General features: G+C 51.2%; 2 protein-coding genes across 7 annotated transcripts in view; one reads left to right on the top strand and one right to left on the bottom strand.

Annotated features, from left to right (window-relative positions):
- LOC140904224 (uncharacterized) overlaps positions 1 to 15,835 on the bottom strand; it is a 31,030-nt gene extending 15,195 nt beyond the window's left edge. For 3 of the 4 annotated variants that reach the window (XR_013635105.1, XM_073326655.2, XM_073326654.2), the window contains exons 1-4: positions 15,652 to 15,824; positions 7,075 to 7,157; positions 5,933 to 6,059; positions 294 to 407 (exon numbers count right to left, since the gene is read on the bottom strand). Coding sequence is in view for 3 of the 4 variants with exons in the window: in XM_073326655.2 (XP_073182756.2) it covers positions 294 to 407; positions 5,933 to 6,059; positions 7,075 to 7,098 (265 nt within the window). In the remaining variant the exon portion in view is untranslated. Of the gene's footprint in view, positions 1 to 293; positions 408 to 5,932; positions 6,060 to 7,074; positions 7,158 to 15,651 lie in introns of all 4 variants that reach the window. The other variant, XM_078850928.1, reaches the window with a different exon arrangement.
- The window catches only part of LOC140904238 (uncharacterized), a 49,036-nt gene continuing 35,829 nt past the window's right edge, over positions 8,018 to 21,224 (top strand). Inside the window, exon 1 of one of the 3 annotated variants that reach the window (XM_078850938.1) lies at positions 8,018 to 8,346. In XM_078850938.1, coding sequence (XP_078707064.1) covers positions 8,324 to 8,346 — 23 coding nt within the window. In that variant the 5' untranslated portion in view covers positions 8,018 to 8,323. The other 2 variants (XM_078850937.1, XM_078850936.1) reach the window with 2 other exon arrangements.

Raw genomic sequence — 21,224 nt, 5'->3', positions numbered from 1 at the left:
TCAAATCTATCAGGAGCTGATTTTCCCAAAACCCTTCACTGAAGGAGAGAGGAAGGGATCAGTTCTGGGTCTGCATCTCACCAGAACACTCAGGGGAAAGTGAGATCAGGGAGGGACCTTCTGCCACTTGTCAGTCAGAATAGCTGGGAAGCCATGACTGACCTCTGCCACAATGATTCCACATCTGCAGGGAACAATCCTGAACTTGGAGAGCTCACAGGGTCTCTGTAGGGCATCCCAAATGTTTCCTGCATTCCCAAACAGTTTTTGAGTTGGTTTCACCAATTCCTCACCTGCGCAGGCAGCTCTCGGGAGCACTTCTTTCTCAGAGCCCTGAAGGTCTGGGACCCACGGCTCTTCCCCTCGTTCCAGCTGCGAGATCACATCAGGTTTGGAAAATGGAAACCCTACTCCAGGGAAAGAAAACAAGGGAGGTCAGTGGAATTTGTGGGATACTTGTCACAAAGATCATTCCATGGTTTTAACCCCAGCTCATTTTTAAGCAGTAACATCCCAAGGCCAGCTTCCTTGGCTCAAAGTAGCAGGAGAGATATTATTATTATAAATCATATTCATTACCTTAGTGCCTAAGGGCCAACTAACAGTGGGTCCCCATTGTTCTAGGCAAAGTACAGAGAATAGTAGATGGCCCATGCCCTGAAGAATTTACAATCTAAACAGACACGACCGACACAGAATGGGGGAAGGGGTAGAACCCACCAGCAGAGTGAACTCCGTGAAGGCAGAGGGACAGATCGGATGAGCGCAGCACAGATCTTGAGACGGACCCCAGTGCTTTCTGCAAGTTGCCACTATTACTGCATTTCCCCCCCAAAATGACTCTTCCTTTCTTGAATCATGTTTCATAACCAGAATCGTTGGTTAGAGGGTGGGTGGGCACACAAGGTCACGCCCCCTCCCCAGATTTCTACCTGGAGACACCTGACTCGTCCCCAGCATGCAGGGCAGAGGCTGGGTGCACAGATGATGTGTGGGCAGGGCACACAGGGTCACGTCCCCTCCCTGTATTTCTACCTGGAGAGAAATGACTCCTCCCCAGGGCACAGGGCAGAGGCTGGGGACTGGCTGCTGTTGAGACTTGCTGGCAATGCACCTCAGCAAGTTTCTGCTGTGACACTGGGCAGATTTTCAAACCATAGCGGGGTTTATTAGTCAACCAAAACACAGCATTGGAAAGTCCTTAGATTAGGACAGAGAAGCGAAGAAGACAATACAGTCCATGCTGGCCAATGCCCTTGAGCCATGCTGCTGTAGAAAACAGTTTGGTTCACTGTGCCTGTCCATTTGTCTTCGCTCCGGTAGGGCTCTCTGTATCTGCAAGCCCAGTTCTTCCTGCTCCCAAAAATATAACAAGTCCATGTATGCTTCACTCAGCCAAGCAGAGATCCTCCCATGGCCAGGTGAGAATTATTCCCTTGTCTCTGTCGGGTATTCCGTTGATGTGGGTTTGTGTATTTTTACCCTATACTATTCAGAGTTCAGAGAGGAAACCAGTGTTTCTCAAACTGGGAGTCCCAACCAAAAGGGGATTGTGTGTGTGTGTGTGTGTCGTGGGGGGGTGGGGGGGTTGCAAGCCTATTGTAGGGGGTGTCGTGCAGTATTTCCGACTGGACTTCTGCTGGCCACCCAGCGCCGGAGGCAGCCAGCAGCAGCACAGAAGGGAAGGTGGCAATGGAATGCCATTATTTCAGCAGAGCTTCCGGCAGCCGCGGGAGGGTCTTGGAGGTGGGTCTGACCCAGCCCCGGGAGCAGCCCCTGCAGGGGAAGAGGAAGACCCATCCCTCAACAGCCCAGCCAGGACCAGCCGTTGGAGCTCAATATGTAGAAGGCACTCGCGGTCAGGGTGCCTCCAGCCCTGCCCCTCCCAGGATCCAGGCCCCATAGCACTCAGGGCTTAAAGAGGCCTTGGGCTGGCCGTGTACGGCAGGAAGTGACCATGGAAACTCCCACCCCCCAACCACGGCACCGTGGGTGATTGTTCATGTTGCCCCCCACTTAAGGCTGGCCCTGACCTCTGCAAAAGTGAGGACCCCCCCCCCCCATATCACGCCCCTCTTACTTCTGCTCCGCTGCTTGTGGCTGGCCACCCAGCCAGCAGCCACTGGTCTCTGGCCACCCAGCTCTGAAGGCAGCTCCGCCACCACCCTCAGGGCAGAAGAAAGGGTGGCAAGATATAATAGCCTTGTGACCCCACCCCCGACCTCATCCTCCATAATCCCCTTTTAGGATGGGACCCCCCCACCCGGTTAGAACACTTTGAAATTTCGGATTTAAGTATCTGCAACGGAGAAATTTAAAATCCTACGACCGAGAAATTGGCTGTGAATTCGGTAGAGCCCTAATGACCCATTAATATCACCCCATGACAGTTACATGAAAAAACATCGGATGTCTCCTGCTCTTTATATTCATAGCAATACCAATCACAGAGGAGAACTGAGGTGTGTACTGGAGTCACCGAAATATTACCAAATTCCCATCTCTCTCACACACACACACACACACACGCTGCTCACTGCCCTTGCAGAGAAAGCAAAGCACAGGATCTGGAGGTTAGTCCAGCGAACACCGTGGAGGACAAGCTGCAATCCCCAAACCCTGGTCAAGAAGGAGAGGCATGTGGGTCCCTGCCCTTAGAGAGGGGCTGGCTGGAGGCCTGATACCGGAGAGGGCATTGCTTGAGCCGACCATGGGGGCAGGTCAAAGGCTCAGCTACCTGTGATGGCGTGGACTGACACGCTCATCCCAGGAGCAATGGAATGGTCCTCCAAGCAGGCTAGAGTGGCTGCAGGGGAAGCAGCCAATCAGGGCCCAGGAGGGCCCCATATAAAGGAGCTCCAGCTCCAGAGACACTGCAGTTCCCTGGAGGAGTGTGGCTGTCTGATGGAGCTACAGCCCGAGGGATGGTCCAGAGCTAGGAGAGGCCGGCCGGCCACTGGGTCTGAGCTTAGAAGAATCCTGAGCTAAGGGTAAGATGTTGGTGAAGGCTGGGACCCTCCCAATAGGCCACTGGGGAAGGGCCTACAACTGGTCATCAATAAAGCCCCAGAAAGGAACTGAACTGTCAGGAGGCCCACCCGAAGACTTAAGCCAAAAGAGATGAAGAGAGCAAAACCATTGCCCCCAGGGAAGAAGTCCTAGGGGTATGGCTTGATGGCAGGTCTGAGACTGGTTTAAAGACTGGACACACCAAACTAGAGGGGGTGCTTGTGAGAAGCGGGTGCTGACCCCATTACATTACCCTGGAACTGTGACATCACAAAAGCATATTTTGGGGAATTAGGAAATCTAGTGACTCGGGTGTAAGGGGAGGAAGAATTAAACTCCACCAGTGCGTGGAGAAGGCTGGGGAATGAAACACTAAAATTCAGAAGCAACAGCCTGTAATTCTTCCAGGAAAGGAGAATGTCAGGAACTGGGCCATGTGACCTTGAGCGAGACAGGCTCAAAGATTCAAGGAGCCTGGAGGGCAGACAGCTTGTGGTGGCTGCTGCAGATGGGGAGAACAAGACTCTTCCCCAAGCATACTCCCATTGACCCTGACCTGATTTAATGATCTATGACCCAGTCTTGTGGGCAATGTTATGCTAGCTAGAGGTAAAATGACCTAATCAGAGAATGGTTTATTAGCTTACAACATGGGTGGAGGGCAAGGATGTGAACATAAACGGGTTATTCAGTTTGCTACAGTTAAGGGCCTATTCTATTAGGCTGCGGCTTTGTGGGAGGAGTTATGCTAAAATCTGGGATTTAGCTGAATGGGCTTATGGAGAGAATCCCAGGTCAGATTTTACACCCTCATTTTGAGAGACTAATGAGTTACCACAAAATAGGTGCAGTACACCACAGGATTCTGAGAGAAGGAAGTTTGGGGTGGGCTTTAGCAATTAGGTTGCTATGCGGTATCTTGGCAGTTGGACTGCATTGCTATATTGGAATTATTAATAAATAAGTGGTGTAAATCATGAGTGTTAATGCTTGATGCTTAATTATGGACTTTCCAGAGGCCACATGTGGGCAGAGGCAGCTACGGACATTCTTGTCATCTGGGTAAAGGAGGACACATAGTATATATCCATACTATTATCATAAGGAAGGGGATAAAATACCTCACCCAGTTACCATTTTTGCAGGTTTGTTGGGTCCCTGGGACAGTGTAAACTGAATCAGCACCTCCCTTCTGTTGGGCTCACCTGCCCTTTGATCTTTGTTTACAATAGCGTCCATACATTGTAAGTATACACAATGTAAGACAAGTATGAACAATGCAGGACCCTTTTTACTACACTTACCTTATTCTAATAGTTATGTGTATTGATCCTTGCTTATTACATCAATTATAGCTGTTTATATTAAATTTTCTGTGTAAGTTGCACCAAAATTTCAACTGCAGAATTAACTTTGAGTAGCCACCTACAAGGGCAAGTTATACAAGGGTTGGGCAGGAATTTGGGGTTAAAGGTCTGGGATCCCCCACAGCTCTACATCCCCCAAACCTCTCCACCCTCCCTCCCACTGACCCACCCAGCCCACTTCCTAGCTGCCCTTCATCCACACTCCCGTCTCCTTCTTCCCATTACTCTCAACTGGTACCACATCCCAGCACCTTGGGAACTTCTTGTGTTCCCTCCTCGTCTCTCACTACCTCATCCCTCCCCGCTGCTTCTGAGCTCTAACCCTGCACACACCCTCCCCATGTCCTGGTATCCCAGGTATCCCTGCTTCCCCCCCTTCTCCTCTCCTCCCATGGCTCTGTTCTCCCTTCTCCCTTCACGCTATCCTATCAAAAGAGGAGCTCATCTGACTGTCACACAAGCCATGCATGAGTCATACACCTGTTTACACAACTTAATTCAGAATTGTACGGACAGCATATTTTAGTTATTAATGTAATTTTAATGCATCCAGTAAGGATATTTTAAAGTGACTGACAGAACCAAAAAATGCAAATGTCCAAAAAATTATACTAGTGGGTGGGAGATAAGGCCAAAAAGGGTGGGCAAGGAAACTTGTCAAAACTTGTTTACTTCTGGGGGAATTTGCATCGGTGAGTGTACACAGAATTCCTGCTCCCACACCCAGATTTCTTTGCTGAGAAGTAAATCACTGCCTAGGGGTGGGGGGGTGTGTGAGAAATTCACTATTGCAGCATGCGTGGCATGGAGTAGGGGGCTTGGAGTATTTCTGAAGCGGTAGGTGTGGGGGCAGGCTCTGTTGCCTCAGGCAGAGGAGAATGTAGCAGCCTGTCTGCTCGGTGAATTCTTCCCATTGTTCTTAGTGAATTCCCCCAGGAGTATAAAACAGGTGTAAAAATTTTAAGGCTCCTTTACATTACCAGAGTGGTGCAAAGGAACCTTATTCTAAAGGACAGTATGGCCTTATAAATGCTCTTGGTGTGTTAGTGATTAGGACTGAATTTTTTGGACCAAAAAAATTCCTATGAAAATGTGCTCCATGAACTGTTTTCTATTCTCCTCTTTTGGAGATGGTCAGTAGCCAGTATAAATCGTCCTTCATGTTCTAGGATGTAACGCTGAGCGTAGGGCTTCGTATATTTGTTGACTAATAATTAGAACTAAAGGGTCAATAGTAGCTACTATTAGACTGAGGGGGTTTGGTGATTTTTTTTTCCTCCAGTGCTCCCCAGTCCCATTCTCCATCCATTGTATTGCAGTTTAAATAAATTACCAAAATAATTGGAACTAGCTGGATTATATTGCATTATTTTGACAAATATGCAGAATTTTGACAAATTTTAAAATATTGTGCACTGAATTTTTAGTATTTGGTGCAGAATTTTAATTTTGGGCACAATTCCCCCAGGAGTAGCATTAGTAACACTATAAAATTACTAATCAGGTTCGTCAGAGATGACACACCTTCCAATAACCAAGGGGACAGGACTCCTTACCCAGCAAGGCCACCGTCTCATAGTTCTCCTGCATGACGTCCCTGTAGAGGGCTCTCTGAGCGGGGTCCAGCAGAGCCCACTCCCCCTTGGTGAAATACACAGCCACCTCCTCGAAAGTCACCGGCCCCTGAAAGAACAAGAGTCCCTCACTCAGTACCTGCTGTCCCAGTCACAACCCCACTATTCATGGGAGAGCAGGGCCATGTAAATAGCTTAGATAATAGAGTGTACTTTGGAGCAGTCATCTGGAGCTATCCTTGGAGAGAAGTCTTTCCTGTCATCTTTACTCCCCAGCAGGGAGGCATTTGGCCAGTACTGACCCATCGTTGATTACTCAATACCATCCCAGAATTGGGATGTTCTAAACCTATTGCTTATGTTTGTGTGTGCTTAAATCTCATAAAATGCAGTGTTAGACAGGAGCAGGCTTACTTGCATTACTCCTTGATCAGAGAGAATTGCTGTGTTCCCATTGATTTATTCCTGACTGCCTGGAGTGACATGGTTAAGGAGTTTCTGAAAACCCCAGGTAACAGAAAGTTAAGAGTATTGGTGTACTATCCTGAGACTTCTGTAAGACATCTGACTTGGTTCAGTACAATATTTTGATTAAACAATTAGAATGGTACAAAATAAACACCGCATACATTAAATAGATTAAAAGCTGGCTAACTGATAGATCTCAAACTGCGATTCTAAATGGGGAATCCTGATCAAGTTGATGTAGTCTAGTGGTTTCCTACAGGGACTGGTTCTTGGCCCTGTGCTAGTTAACATCTTATCAATGACCTAGAAGATAAAATCATCACTGATAAAGTTTGCAGCTGCCACAAAGATTGGGCAGTAAGTAATGAAGTGTCCGTCGGTTCAGGCTCCAGCACTGGGGGTCTGGGAAGTTTTCCCAGCCCTGGACAAGGGGTTATTTACTGTTCCACAAAGAGGGGAGGTTCCACTCCTATTCATTGAAACTAGGCCCCAGATTACACAAGTCTCAGCAAGTTTGTCACATCCTGTCCCCTCCCTTTCTCCACCCTAGATAGTTCCTGCCTCCCACTGCCTCTAGCAGCTCCCACCCTCCTATGCATTTACTGCTCCTCTCCCTCCAAGCAGAGCCCACCACCAGCTCCCTGATAATCCCTTACCTGAGCCAGCTCCATTGCAGCCATTTCCTTCCCCCTGGGAGGACGGGATGATCTGGAGTGAAACCTGGATGTTATTCCGCAGCCTGCCAGGGCGAGAAGGGCAACATGAGAATTCAGACAGGGGTTTTGTCCATTCCATAAGCAGATTTTTTGCGTGCCCCCCAGATTTTTTCCCTGCTAATGGACATTTTAGGTTCTACCACACTGTGAAGCAGAGTGACCTTATTCCAGACAGGCCTAGCCCCCTCCCACTAGTGTGAAACTCTTGAGACATGGTGAACTCCTCCCATTAACAGGGATCCTGCCATAAATATAAAGGGGAGGGTAACCACCTTTCTGTACACACTGCTATAAAATCTCTCCTGGCCAGAGGCAATGTCCTTTCACCTATAAAGGGTTAAGAAGCTAAGGTAACCTCATTGGGGATTTTGGGTCAGGTGCCAATGAGGGGACAAGAAGCTTTCAAATCTGGAGCGGGGATGGGGCGGGGGCAGGGACAAAAGGGTCTGTCTGTCTGTGTGATGCTTTTGCTGGGAACAGATCAGACATGCAAGTCTTCCAACTCCTGTTAAGTTAAGTTAGTAAGTAAGCTAGCTAGAAAATGCATTAGATTTTTCTTTTGTTTAATGGCTGGTAAAATAAGCTCTGCTGGATGGAATGTATATTCTTGTAACTTAAGGTTTTGCCTAGAGGGATTCTCTGTTTTGAATCTGATTACCCTGTAAGGTATTTACCATCCTGATTTTACAAAGGTGATTCTTTTACTTTTTCTTAAAATTCTTCTTTTAAGAACCTGATTGATTTTTTCATTGTTAACATCCAAGGGTTTGGATCTGTGTTCACCTGTACCAATTGGTAAGGATTATTATCAAGCCTTCCCCAGGAAAGGGGGTGTAGGGTTAGGGGGATATTTGGGGGGAAGACGTCTCTAAGTGGGCTCTTTCCCTGTTTAACACGCTTGGTGGTGGCAGCATAGGGTTCAAGGACAAGGCAAAGTTTGTAGCTTGAGGAAGTTTTTTAACCTAAGCTGGTAAGAATAAGCTTAGGGGTCTTTCATCTGCACCCTAGAGTTCAGAGTGGGGAAGGAACCTTGACAGATCCTGATGCCGATGTGACCGTAATAGCAGAAGCCAAGACTGTGGGGGCCGAGTCCATCCCAGCAAGGTCACAAGTCTGTAGGTGGTGGAGCGTCCCCTTTAGGAGAGAGTCCCTTGCTTCTCGCTGGCAACGTGCACAGCTTGGTGCAGAAATGATACAGACTGGAAGCTCAAGGTACACATGCACCTCTTTCCATTCACCGCACACATGGGACATTCAGACCCAGATCTCCTCCTATCACAATCACACCTCCACAAGCTGCTCTGACTAACACCTCTCCCAATCGGTGCAGCTACACCTAATATGGTGAGTACAGAGGATGCCCAGTGGCTGACAGCTCCAGGGGACAGAGTTAAGGTTGCATTGGCATGTACATTAGCTCTGTTTTTCCCAGTTTTGCTGAACTCAGCATTTTGGCAGGGCCCAACATACTGCTGGGCAACTTTAACTCTGAATTAATGAAGGTGTCAGTGACTAGATGAATGTTCAGTAAATACACAGAAAGTGATGGCTCCCCAACCCTACTTGCCATTCACACAGGCAGCAAAGCCCTGGGCAAGGCAACTTTCAGAGACCAAGAGAAGGGGATAGAGCTTAGCGCTCCTTTGCCAGTCACGAAGGAGTAGCAGCAAGAGAAGGTTGGTAGTTGGAGGGGTCAAGAGATTTGAGTCACGCTGGGGGGTAGAAGCAGCTGGGACTGGGCTACCTGGGGCTGGGCAGTCTCCATGGGGGACACATGCTCCTCCTCTGCTCCTGCCACACTCTGTTGCTGGCAGAGAACAGCCACCCTGCTCCCAGTCCCAGAGGCAGCCCTGCCTCCAGGCTGTCTCAAACTGCACCCACTAACTCTCTTCCCAAATGGGAAGAGACTCGAGTCAACAATTTCCCACCCAGGCAAGGACAAATCCTGCTGATAAAATGGGTGGGGAAACACCCCAAATCTAAGGAGGTTTTAAACAAAGGTTGGAGCTTTAGAGAGAAGGGGACAAAAATCAGTGGAGGAGAGAAGAGAAATAGTGAATAAAATCATCCTATGGGGGAGCAGCGACTGCTCAGTCTTGCATTTTACCAAGAGCTCACACGTTGCACAAACATCCGCTCCCATATCGTCCCCTTATGAGTGTGAGTCCAGAGCTCCTCCTCTCTGATGCACACAGGCATCCGCTCCCGTTAGTACTGGGGGAAACACAATCCACCTCCAGCAGTGAACCCTAATTGCCCCGTCATATGGGGCAGTCCCAGCTGAGAGGGAGGTGACTGGGAGGGGGTACAAAGGGAAAAGGAGTGAGACTGAAAGTTGTTGGCACCAGATTAGTCCCAGGATATTGGAGAAGTAACTTTTTTCCAATTGGTCCTAAAAGAAATTCCCTGACCCACCTTGTCTCCAAGAGATCTGAAAGTGGCAGAAGGAGACCAACAGGAAGACCGAGCGCAGGACTCTAAACCAAACATTTTCAACCCCCTGGAAGAAATTAATTTCCCATCTGCCCATGGGTGTATCACCCCATTCCTCTCACAGCAGCAAGGGGAGACTGCAGCCAGCCCCTGAGGGTCCTTCCCCACCCTGGGATGTGAAGGATCCTTGTCCCTTAGTTTCCACAGTGGCCAAAGGAGTTTACTAGTACTCCCTCCCCAGACTCCCGGGGGCAGCCAGGGATAATTAGTGGGTTATGGGCATTAGAAGATGAAAATTCATTAACAATGATATTTGTGTTAAATCCCTAGACACCCACCAATCCCCGTCCTCCTTCTGATGAGCTATAAATATCAAAGGGACTCAGCTCCTGATCCTGCAGTGAGTTCCTGCCCCTCCCTACTTTCTATAGCAGTACTTGTAAGAACAGGCCAGGGAAACCTGTTAATACTTTGAACCAAAATCCAGAAGCTGCTGAGCATGCACAAGTTAAAATGAAACCAAGGCTCCGTCGCTCAAAGGACCTGGCCCCTCATGCAAAATTATAGACACTCCCCAGAAATCTGAAATGGCCACTTCATAACTGATAGAACATTATTTATCTATTGACTTCTGTGAATTCTGGAGGATTCTCTGCGCCTTGAAGTCTTTAAACCCTGATTTGAGGACTTCAATAGCTCAGACATAGGTGAGGTTTATCGCAGGAGTGGGTGGGTGGGTGGGATTCTGTGGCCTGCGTTGTGCAGGAGGTCAGACTAGATGATCATAATGGTCCCTTCTGACCTTAATATCCATGAATTACCAATAAAAGAAACAACCCAGTGAAGGTGATACCCTGAGGAAGAAATCTTGTATGTCTTTACAAATTGGTATAATCTAATCTGGGGCTTTATACAGTAAAATGCCTTATTCGTAGCCCTATGGCGATTACCTGGTGTCACTACAGGGCAGAATTAAGATTGGGTTCCTTAGCTGTGAATTTCCATCCCCTAGCATACTGCAATTGCTGTTTGGCTGGCTTTGCTGAATCCATTTTGTCCATTTTTTATTAATAATTTTAACTGATATCAGTGTATATATTTTAAACCCTTTCTTCCATTTCAGTGTTCAGCACTGTGGGAAGTTATCGGGGTGGCCAGACAATAACTGATTTGATTAAATGCTGAGATTCAAAGAAGCTAGATCTTTAGAGCTGTTCAAACAAATTGTCAATGTCACATGCAAAATATACAGTGTAAATATCCTTCAATCAAATTCCACTTACTCCAGCAGCATTTGTCACTTTGCCTATATACATATTTTTTTCATCTGTTTGCATGTGCAGTGAACTTGACATTTACTGATTAAAAACCCAACCCTTTCAAGCCTACTTTTAAGTAATGAAATACTTTAATTTTTTCACTTCCTAGACTGTAATACTTGCTTAGAGGATAATTACACCCTCCCTGGGATGTAACCCCATCATGAGGTAGCTCCTGTCTGGGAGCTCTGCTGAGGCCAGTGGCATTATGATCAGAAGGTGACACTCTGACACATGAGCAGAGACACATGGGGGAGGGTGGAGGATGAGGTAACATGGCCCTGCAGAGTGTGGGGAGCAAACTCCCTCTCCTCTCTCCCACCTCCCAGAGTCAGTAACTCTGATAAATCATTCCTTGAAATCTAAAGAGCCCCAGTATGTGAGACAGTGACTGATGCAGGTGTCTAAGGGGCTGTAGCACCAACCCCCTGCCTGGATGAGGGGGATGAAGAACTGCAGTAGAAATGGGTTAGGCTAGGAGAGGGCACAGCTGATGTGGGACTGGGAGCTCAGTTGACCAAGAGGCCAGAACTTATGCAGGGGGTTGGGACAAGAAGTCAACAGGACTCGGTAGAGGCACTTCTGTGTATTTTCCCCGTTTACCATCCTGCCATGTATCTAATTTAGAAACTTTTCCTTCACATTTAAGCACACTAGAGCGAAGCTCTGAGGCATTTCCACGTACAGTGGTACAGTTTTAATTAGCTGCTCAATCAGATGCTTTTGCAACAGAAAGCAGGCAGTAATTGACATGCATTCATTAATTAACTTGACTGGTGCTGTGCATCAAATTTCAAAAAAAAAACCCAAAACAGATGGTGGGTGTGAGTGTAAAAATATCAGGCATTGAGATGGAAATTAGACGCCAGTTCATATCTCGCATGCTTATCTCATAATTGTAATTACATACTTTTAAGCGACTGAATAGTAACACCATGTTTTAATAACATTAGAGTCTATTTGCATAATTGTTTGCAAGATTTCTTTGGATATTGTCTGACAGCAGTCTTCTCCTTTTGAGATCAGTAAATACAATCCAGCACCCCACTTCTGAAAGACTGCAAGCCCTGGCCAGTGACATGCTCCCTAGAGAGCACACATCTGACGAGCCCTAATGTTAGGATATAGATATTCAGGCCTGTCTGTAAAGGCCTATACTCTAAGAATTTAGATTGATTCTTTTTATACCTCTAACTAGCCAAGTGATAAGAATACATCACTGTCTGCTGGTGTAAGGGCCTTCTCTTACTGAGACAGTCGGAGGCCCTGTTCTTGGACTAAGGCCTTTGGCTAAGCAGCAAAGGCAGCCATAAGATGGGAAGCAACCGGTCACCTCCTCACTTTCCAAACGAGTCACATCGAAAGAAGGTGCTATTGGGCTGTTAGGCACTATCAGGACAGGATTGTATCCTATCGCCTCCAGAGAAAGGGAAGTGCCTAGAAGATGTAAAAGGAAACTTAGTCTGATAGCATCCTGTCTGGCAAGAACTCACTTATCCATAGCTGGGATGTGAAATCCTCACTTCTGTATTGTTTTGTCATTATAGTTCCCACTTTGCTATTGTTTCTGTATAATCTCTGTCTGGTTCTGTGATTGCTTCTGTCTGCTGTATAATTAATTTTGCTGAGTGTAAACTAAGGTGGTGGGATATAATTGGTTAAATCATGTTATGATCTGTTAGGATTGGTTGGTTAAATGTCAGTAAAATGACTGATTAAGGTATAGCTAAGCAGAACTCAAGTTTTACTATATAGTCTGCAGTCAATCAGGAAGTGGGGGTGTGGGTGGGAGAAGTGGGGGTGGGGAAATTGGAATCGTGTTTGGCTAAGGGGGGGAAATGGGGAACAGGGACACAGATGTAAGGCTCTGGTGTCAGAGCTGGGAAGGGGGACACTAAGGAAGGAAACTGGAATCATGCTTGCTGGAAGTTCACCCCTCTCCCCAGCCCCATAGCTGCTGCAGCCAGGGACAGGTGCCTCTCCCCAGTCCCATAGCTGCTGCGGGGGGGGAGGGGGGGGAGAGACGCTCTCCCCCAGCCCCAGAGCCCCCACAGTGGGGAGAGGCACCTACCCCCAACCCGGATGCTGGTGCAGGGAGTGGGGGAGTCTGCACCCCCAGCCAGAGCCCACATCCCAACCCTCTACTCTGGCCCTTCGTCCCCTCCCACACTCTGAACCCCTCGGCCCCACCCCACCACACATCACCTCCATATTGAGGCACAGAACAAAATTCATTCCACATATGCATGGGGTGGGGGGAATGAGAGGGAACATCGAAAGAGGGTCTGTCATGCCCTTTGGGGTCTCTGCAGCATGTGACAACGAGACCCTGATCTTGGACTCCGCGGCACCAGACAGAAGGAGTGCCCCGAACTTGGCCAAGGTCTGTGCAGCTCCTGGCACACTGGGGGCCCTCAGCTTGGTCCAGGTCAGAGCCACATTTAGTAGGATAGGAGCCCTGACCTCAGTCACAGTTTGGGCCACATTTCTCACAATGGGGACCCAGCTCTTGGTCAGGATCTGTGCAGAGCCTTCCACAACGGGGGGCCTGACCCCTGTTGCGGTCTGTGCCATCCCCAGAACATCAGGGGCCCAGGTCTCTGTCCGGGTTTGTACAGGGAGGGATGGGGGGAGATAAAGGGCCTGATCTGGGGGAGGGGGTGGAATTCCAGGCATCAGATTGGGGAGGGCTGGGAGCAGAGGTCACCCTGCAACCTTTGAGATGAAGAGACTCGGGCAACAGGTTCCCTCCAAAAAGGTAGACGAGGTTGTGATTAAAACCCATGAGGAGCACCTCTGAACGCGTGAGGATTTTTTTAAAAAAAAGCCGATATGGATAATACAGGAAATGGTAACATCCAATTTTTGAGATGTGTGTTTAGTAAGAAAAAGGAAAGGCTGCAAATATGGGGAATTTTAGCATCCTATCACAAGCTAGAGGAAAGTGGGGGGAAGTTTGAGGGGATTTTCTAGCAATAGTGGGCACAAGGGAAAGAGGTAAAATTTTGAATGGATTTCAGGTCAAGCTTTTGATAGCTAGAGCAAAAAGAGGAAAATTTTCAAGGGTTTTATAGCAAACTCCTGAGAAGGGTTGATGTTCTCAGATAATTAGATGGGGAAAATCTCCAGGGATACTAAATCAGACACCTGGAGAGAAAAGTAGGAAGATTTTTTTTTTTTCATATATTTGATATCCGTATTTCAGAACTGAGGAGAAAAACGGGGCACAAACTAAATATTTGCCAATACCAGGGGATATTTTATGTCCCCATTCCTCAGCTCAAGAGAGAAGAGGGGAAAAGTGAGGGGATTAAACAGTGATATTCAATCAATAACAGATTCTTCTCGCCCGACCTTCGCGTGGCCGGCCGCGATGTGGCTCTCACAGTGGGGCTGGAGTCAGAAGCCCAGTGGCTGTGGGGCAGGGCTGGCAGGGGGGGTCTGGGAATGGGACTAGCAGGCGTGGGGGGGGAAGGGGGAGTAGCTGGGACTGGGAAACCTCAGCTGGGCCCTCTCCAGGGGGGGCGCTTGCTCCACCCCCCCCTTCCTGGGCCTTTCCAGGCCCCATTGCAGAGAGTGCCCCCCCCCCCCAGGTCCCTGTGTCCCCGGGCTCTGCCCATTAACCCTCGTCCCGTTTCGGAAATCACTCGGGGGGACGATTCCCACCCAATCAAGGACAAATCACCCCAGGTAAAAATGGGGGGGGACACACCAGTGGGGGCTGGTCCCCCTCCCTCGGGGACCCCCCCCAGGGCAGAGCCTGGCCGGGCTGGGGGGCGTTGGGCTCCTGCTGGGACAGGAGCTCTGAGCCCCCCCCCCTCCGGGGCCAAACCCCCCACCCACCAGACACGGGGCAGAGTCACCGCCCCCCCCCCGGGGCCAAACCCACCCCCCCCACCAGACACGGGGCAGAGTCACCGCCCCCCCCCCGGGGCCAAACCCCCCCCCCCACCAGACACGGGGCAGAGTCACCGCCCCCCCCCCGGGGCCAAACCCCCCCCCCGGGGCCAAAACCCCCCCCCACCAGACACGGGGCAGAGTCACCGCCCCCCCCGGGGCCAAACCCCCCCCCCCACCAGACACGGGGCAGAGTCACCGCCCCCCCCCCGGGGCCAAACCCCCCCCCCCCACCAGACACGGGGCAGAGTCACCGCCCCCCCCCCCTCCGGGGCCAAACCCCCCACCCACCAGACACGGGGCAGAGTCACCGCCCCCCCCCGGGGCCAAACCCCCCCCCCCACCAGACACGGGGCAGAGTCACCGCCCCCCCCGGGGCCAAACCCCCCCCCCCACCAGACACGGGGCAGAGTCACCGCCCCCCCCGGGGCCAAACCCCCCCCCCACCAGACACGGGGCAGAGTCACCGCCCCCCCCCCTCCGGGGCCAACCCCCCCCCCACCAGACACGGGGCAGAGTCACCGCCCCCCCCCCTCCGGGGCCAAACCCCCCACCCACCAGACACGGGGCAGAGTCACCGCCCCCCCCGGGGCCAACCCCCCCCCCCCACCAGACACGGGGCAGAGTCACCGCCCCCCCCCGGGGCCAACCCCCCCCCCACCAGACACGGGGCAGAGTCACCGCCCCCCCCCTCCGGGGCCAAACCCCCCACCCACCAGACACGGGGCAGAGTCACCGCCCCCCCCCGGGGCCAAACCCCCCCCCCCACCAGACACGGGGCAGAGTCACCGCCCCCCCCGGGGCCAAACCCCCCCCCCACCAGACACGGGGCAGAGTCACCGCCCCCCCCCGGGGCTCGCTCCGGTACCTGGAGGCTGCAGCGGGGCGGGCGGAGCCCGGGGCGGCCCCAGGGCGGCTCCAGCGGGAGCGGGGCCCGGGGGGGGGCCCGGGGGGGTTAAGGAAGGTCGGTCCCGTCCCCCCCCGGCACAGACTCACAGAGCCGCGGATCGCACACACGGTCCTTCCTCCTTTGTTCTCCCGGCCACCCCCCCCCCCCCGGCTCTCGGCCCCTCCCAGCTGGGCTGAGCCTGCACCCCGGGGGGGGAGCTCCTGGAAAGCCCCAGGTGTGGTGGGAAATGTAGTTTCTCTGGGATCCGCCTCTGCGCATGTAGGATTGTGTGTCCCCCCCCACACACACCCACACCCCCCCCCCACACACACACTGGGAGCTGCCCCTGCCACGAGAGACTTGGGGGACCCGGTCACATCTCTTATTGAACCCGCCCCACAAACTCTGCTTGGGCTCTGGGAGAGGCTTAGGCTCACCAGACAGCAAATGCGAAGAATGAGGACACGAGGGCGTGGGTCCGTCTGTGTCCGTCACAGGAGCCTATACAAGAAAAAGCCCCCGAAATCGGGACTGTCCCTATAAAATCGGAACATCTGCTCGCCCTAGGAAGGCCCCCCCCCCCCCCGCACAAGCCCGGCAGCGCAGCGGTGCCCCAGGGCTAGCAGCCCAGCTCGTCGTCCCCGCCAGACGGGCTTGAGGGGTGTCAAGCCTCCCGCTCTGCTGCCCCCCCTCAGCCACCGTACCCAAAAGAATTCAAAGCGGGGAGGGGGGAATGCAGCCCCAAAGGGATTCTGGGCAAGAGGCCGACTAATAGGGGTGCATGTAATTCCCTAGCATGGTAGGACTGGAAGGGACCCGGCGAGGTCACCTGTTCCCATTCCCTGCACTCATGGCAGGACTAAGTTTTCTCTAGACCGTCCCTGACGGGTGTTTTGTCCCATCTGCTCTGAAAAATCCCCAACGATGCAGCTTCCACAGCCTCCCTGGGCAATTCATTCCAGGGCTTATCCACTCTGACAGGCAGGAAGTTTTTCCTAATGTCCAGCCTAAACCTCCCTTGTTGCAATTTAAACCCATTGCTTCTTGTCCTGTCCTCAGAGGTTCAGAAGAATAATTCTTCTCCCTCCTCCTTGTAACAACCTTTTATGTCCTTGAAAACTGTGATCATGTCCCCTCTCGGCCGTCTCTTCTCTCGACTAAACAAACCCAGGTTTGTTTTTTTTTCAATCTTCCCTGATAGCTCATGTTTTCTAGACCTTTCATCATTTTTTGTTGCTCTTCTCTGGACTTCCTCCAAGTTGTCCCACCTCTTTCCTGAAATGTGGCGCCCACAACTGGACACAATCCTCCAGTTGAGGCCTAATCCGCGCGGAGTAGAGCGGAGGAATTACGGTAATTCTCGTGTCTTGCTTTCAACGCTCCTGCTAATACATCCCAGAAGGATGTTTGCGTTCTTTTTTTTTGTTTGTTTTTTTGCAGCGGTGTTACACTCTTGTCTCATATTTAGCTTGTGATCCACTCTGACCCCCAGCTCCCTTCCCGCAGGGCTCCTTCCTAGGCCGTCATTGCCTATTTTGTGTGTGTGCAATTGGGTGTTCCTTTGCATTTGTCCTTGCTGAATTTCATCGTCTTGACTCCGTAGGCAATTTATCCCCGTGCTTAACCGCCCTGATAGTTAGGAAGTTTTTCCTCACGTCCAACCTAAACCGCCCCTGCTGCAATTTAAACCCATGACTTCTTGTCCAGGCACATGGTGCAGCTGGAGTCACATGCGGCTCTTCAGAAGTTTAATATGCGGCTCCTTGTCTAGGCACCGACTTTCCAATGGACCGGGCCTGCTCAACCCCAACTCTGCCACAGTCCATGCCCCCACTCCACCCCTTCCCGTGCCCCGCCCTGAGCCTCCTGCATGCCACAAAACAGCAGAGGGGTGGGGAGGAAGGGGAGGCACTGATTGGTGGGGCTGCCAGTGGGTGGGAGGCACTGGGAGCAGGGGGTGGAGGATGGGGAAAGGGGCTGCTGACGTATTACTGTGGCTCTTTGGCAATGTACACTGGTAAATTCTGGCTCATTCTCAGCCTTAGGTTGGCCACCCCTGAGCTGGAGGGTACCTCACAAATACAGGTGTCAGAGCAGCAGCCGTGTTGGTCTGTATCCGCAGAAAGGACAGGAGGACTTGTGGCACCTTAGAGACTAACCGGTTTATTTGAGCGTGAGCTTTCATGAGCTAGAGTCCACTTCATCAATGCAGCCGCCTGGAGGAAATGTCCCTTCTAGCAGTCGGTTGTAAGCAGCCTGCAGACAGAAGCCAGGTGTCACCATTAACTACAATTACATCTGTATGCCCTCCCCCCCCCCCCCCCACACACACACAAGAGGACACACATGCCAGGTTCCAGGCTCCTTAGCCATCAGCTGTCTTGGGTAGATGCCTAAGTCTCTCTTCCTCCTGCCTGGGTTTTTCCCGGCACCACCATTCCCTCCCTGAACCAGGGGTTCTCACAACAAATTTCTGGAGGCCTCAGCGTGCAGCCACCAACTCTTGCTGGGGGCCACACTGACCCTTTCCCCTGAAATATTTAGTGAACTTTAAAAACACCGAGGAGTCCGGTGGCACCTTGAAGACTAACCGATTTATTTGGGGAAGGGAGGGGACTGCTGGGTAAAGCTTTCCTGAGTAGAAAGCCCACTTCTTCAGATGCATGGAGTGAAAATTACATATGCAGGCATAAATATACTGGCACATGAAGAGAACTGGAGTTTATTTCTTTGCACATGGATGAGCATCATAACTTGGTCCACCATACCCTATGCCCAACTCCACATGGTATGGTCACACCAGACTTTCTGTTACTCCTGTGCTGTAACTAGAGGCTCCTGGGCAAAACCTAGGAGTTTTTTCCTCTACCATGGTCTCCCCTTCAGGAGAGGCCAGGCCTTCCCATTCCATGCTCATTAGGTCCAGAAGCCCAGTATCCTTCTCCCATAGAGCAGTTGAAAAGCAGAGCATCTTGTGCGTTCCCAGGGGAAACCCCCTCATAGGGAAATAGCAGGTAACTTGAGCTGTGGGTCCACAAAAGTTTTCAACATCATTTTAAATTCTTCACCCAGACAGTTGCTCAGGGGTGGGAGGGAGGTGACCAGAAGTGTGGAACATCCTATTTCTCTCATAGTCACGCAAAACATAATCCCAACCTTGGTAAACATAATCCCAACTAGAAAAGGAGGATTTGTGGCACCTTAGAGACTAACAAATTTATTTGAGCATGAAAGCTTGTGCTCAAATAAATTTGTTAGTCTCTAAGGTGCCACAAGTCCTCCTTTTTCTTTTTTGCGAAGACAGACTAACACGGCTGCTCCTCTGAAACCTGTCATAATCCCAACTATACATATAAAATGAGGGGGCCTAAATTAGCTAATTTAGGGAGAGATCTTGGAGTCACTGTGGATAGTTCTCTGCAAACATCCACTCAACAGGCAGCGGCCATCAAAAAAGCAAACAGAATGCTGGGAATCATTAAGAAAGGGATAGATAACAGGACAGAAAATATCATATTGCCTCTATATAAATCCATGGTATGCCCCCATCTTGAACACTGTGGGCAGATGTGGTTGCCCCATCTCAAAACAGCTGTATTGGAAAAGGTTGAGAAAAGGGCAACAGAAATGATGAGGGGTCTGGAACGGCTTCCCTATGAGGAGAGATTAATAAGACTGGGACTTTTCAGCTTGGAAAAGAGATGGCTAATGGGAGATATGAGGGAGGTCTATAAAATCATGACTGATGTAGATAAGGAAGTGTTGTTTACTCCTTCTCATAACACAAGAACTAGGGCTCACCAAATGAAATTAATAGGCAGCCAGTTTAAAACAAACAAAAGTAAGTATTTCTTCACACAACACACAGTGAACCTGTGGAACTCCTTGCCAGGGGATGTTGTGAAGGCCAAGACCATAAAAGGGTTCAAAAAAGAACTAAATAAGTTCATGGAGGATAGGTCTATCAATGGCTATTAGCTAGGACGGGGAGGGATGGTGTCTCTAGCCTCTGTTTGCCAGAAGTTGGAAATGAGCAACGGGGGATGGATCACTTGATGATTCCCTGTTCTGTTCATTCCCTTTGGGGCACCTGGCATTGGCCACAGTTGGAAGACAGGTTTCAGAGGAACAGCCGTGTTAGTCTGTATTCGCAAAAAGAAAAGGAGTACTTGTGGCACCTTAGAGACTAACCAATTTATTTGAGCATGAGCTTTCGTGAGCTACAGCTCACTTCATCAGACAGGATACTGGGCTAGGTGGACCTTTGATCTGACCCCTTAGGGCCGTTCTTATGTAGCACAGAGATAAAATTTGCCCCGAGTCAAACCCCACTGAGCTGAGTATTACTCGTGAGGCATTTGTCGTCATGTTTGCCTCTAAAGGAGAGAGAATCCACTACCCCCAGAATATATTTTCCCCCATCCAGGTAACTTTGTTCAGGGGCCCTACAATGACCAAAGTGACCCGCTGAAAATGGTCGCCTATGATGGGAAGTGGAATCAGGGCAGCCTTGCCCTCAGCTGGGTCCTGCCCCACGCTTGGTCATGGCTCACAGGATTTACTATATTTTGGTACTACCTCAAAAGCCTCCGCCTAGCAGAAGTTCTGGAGTCAGCCCAGTCTGATGTGCTGTTTTCCTTGTGCCTTAAGACGTGTACCCCGTGGGCCCGGCTGCGTAATCTAAGCTGGTTCTTTTGGGGCACCGAAAATGGTCTCCATATTTTTTCAGAGTAACCGCCGTGTTAGTCTGTCTTCGCAAAAAGAACAGGAGGACTTGTGGCCCCTTAGAGACTAACCCATTTATTTGAGCATGAGCTTTCGTGAGCTACAGCTCATTTTTTTCTGGCTGCATCCCCCTCTCCGGTACAGAGATTACGGGCGGGCGCCAGACGGGGGGGGCTTGACGCCCAGGCCGGTCTGGCAGGGGTGAAGAGCGGGGCTGCTCACTCTGGGGGGCTGGCCTGGCTGGTGGGGTGCAGCCGCAGCAGAGTTTCGTGGGGCTCGCCGGGAAGCGGAGGCGGGTTCAATAAGAGATGTGACCGGGTCCCCCAAGTCTCTCGTGGCAGGGGCAGCTCCCAGTGTGTGTGTGTGGGGGGGGGGTGGGTGTGTGTGGGGGGGGGACACACAATCCTACATGCGCAGAGGCGGATCCCAGAGAAACTACATTTCCCACCACACCTGGGGCTTTCCAGGAGCTCCCCCCCCGGGGTGCAGGCTCAGCCCAGCTGGGAGGGGCCGAGAGCCGGGGGGGGGGGGTGGCCGGGAGAACAAAGGAGGAAGGACCGTGTGTGCGATCCGCGGCTGTGAGTCTGTGCCGGGGGGGGACGGGACGGGACCGACCTTCCTTAACCCCCCCGGGCCCCCCCCCGGGCCCCGCTCCCGCTGGAGCCGCCCTGGGGCCGCCCCGGGCTCCGCCCGCCCCGCTGCGGCCTCCAGGTACCGGAGCGAGCCCCGGGGGGGGGGGGGCGGTGACTCTGCCCCGGGTCCGGTGGGGGGGGGACCCGGCCTCTCGCAGCGCCGGGGGGAGGGGGCCGGACTCTGAGATAGCGCGT

The sequence above is a fragment of the Lepidochelys kempii genome, chromosome 28, assembly GCF_965140285.1.
Source record: "Lepidochelys kempii isolate rLepKem1 chromosome 28, rLepKem1.hap1, whole genome shotgun sequence".
NCBI lineage: Eukaryota > Metazoa > Chordata > Testudines > Cheloniidae > Lepidochelys > Lepidochelys kempii.
Note: the sequence above shows the minus strand (reverse complement) of the source record. Positions and strands in the feature narration are given on the sequence as shown.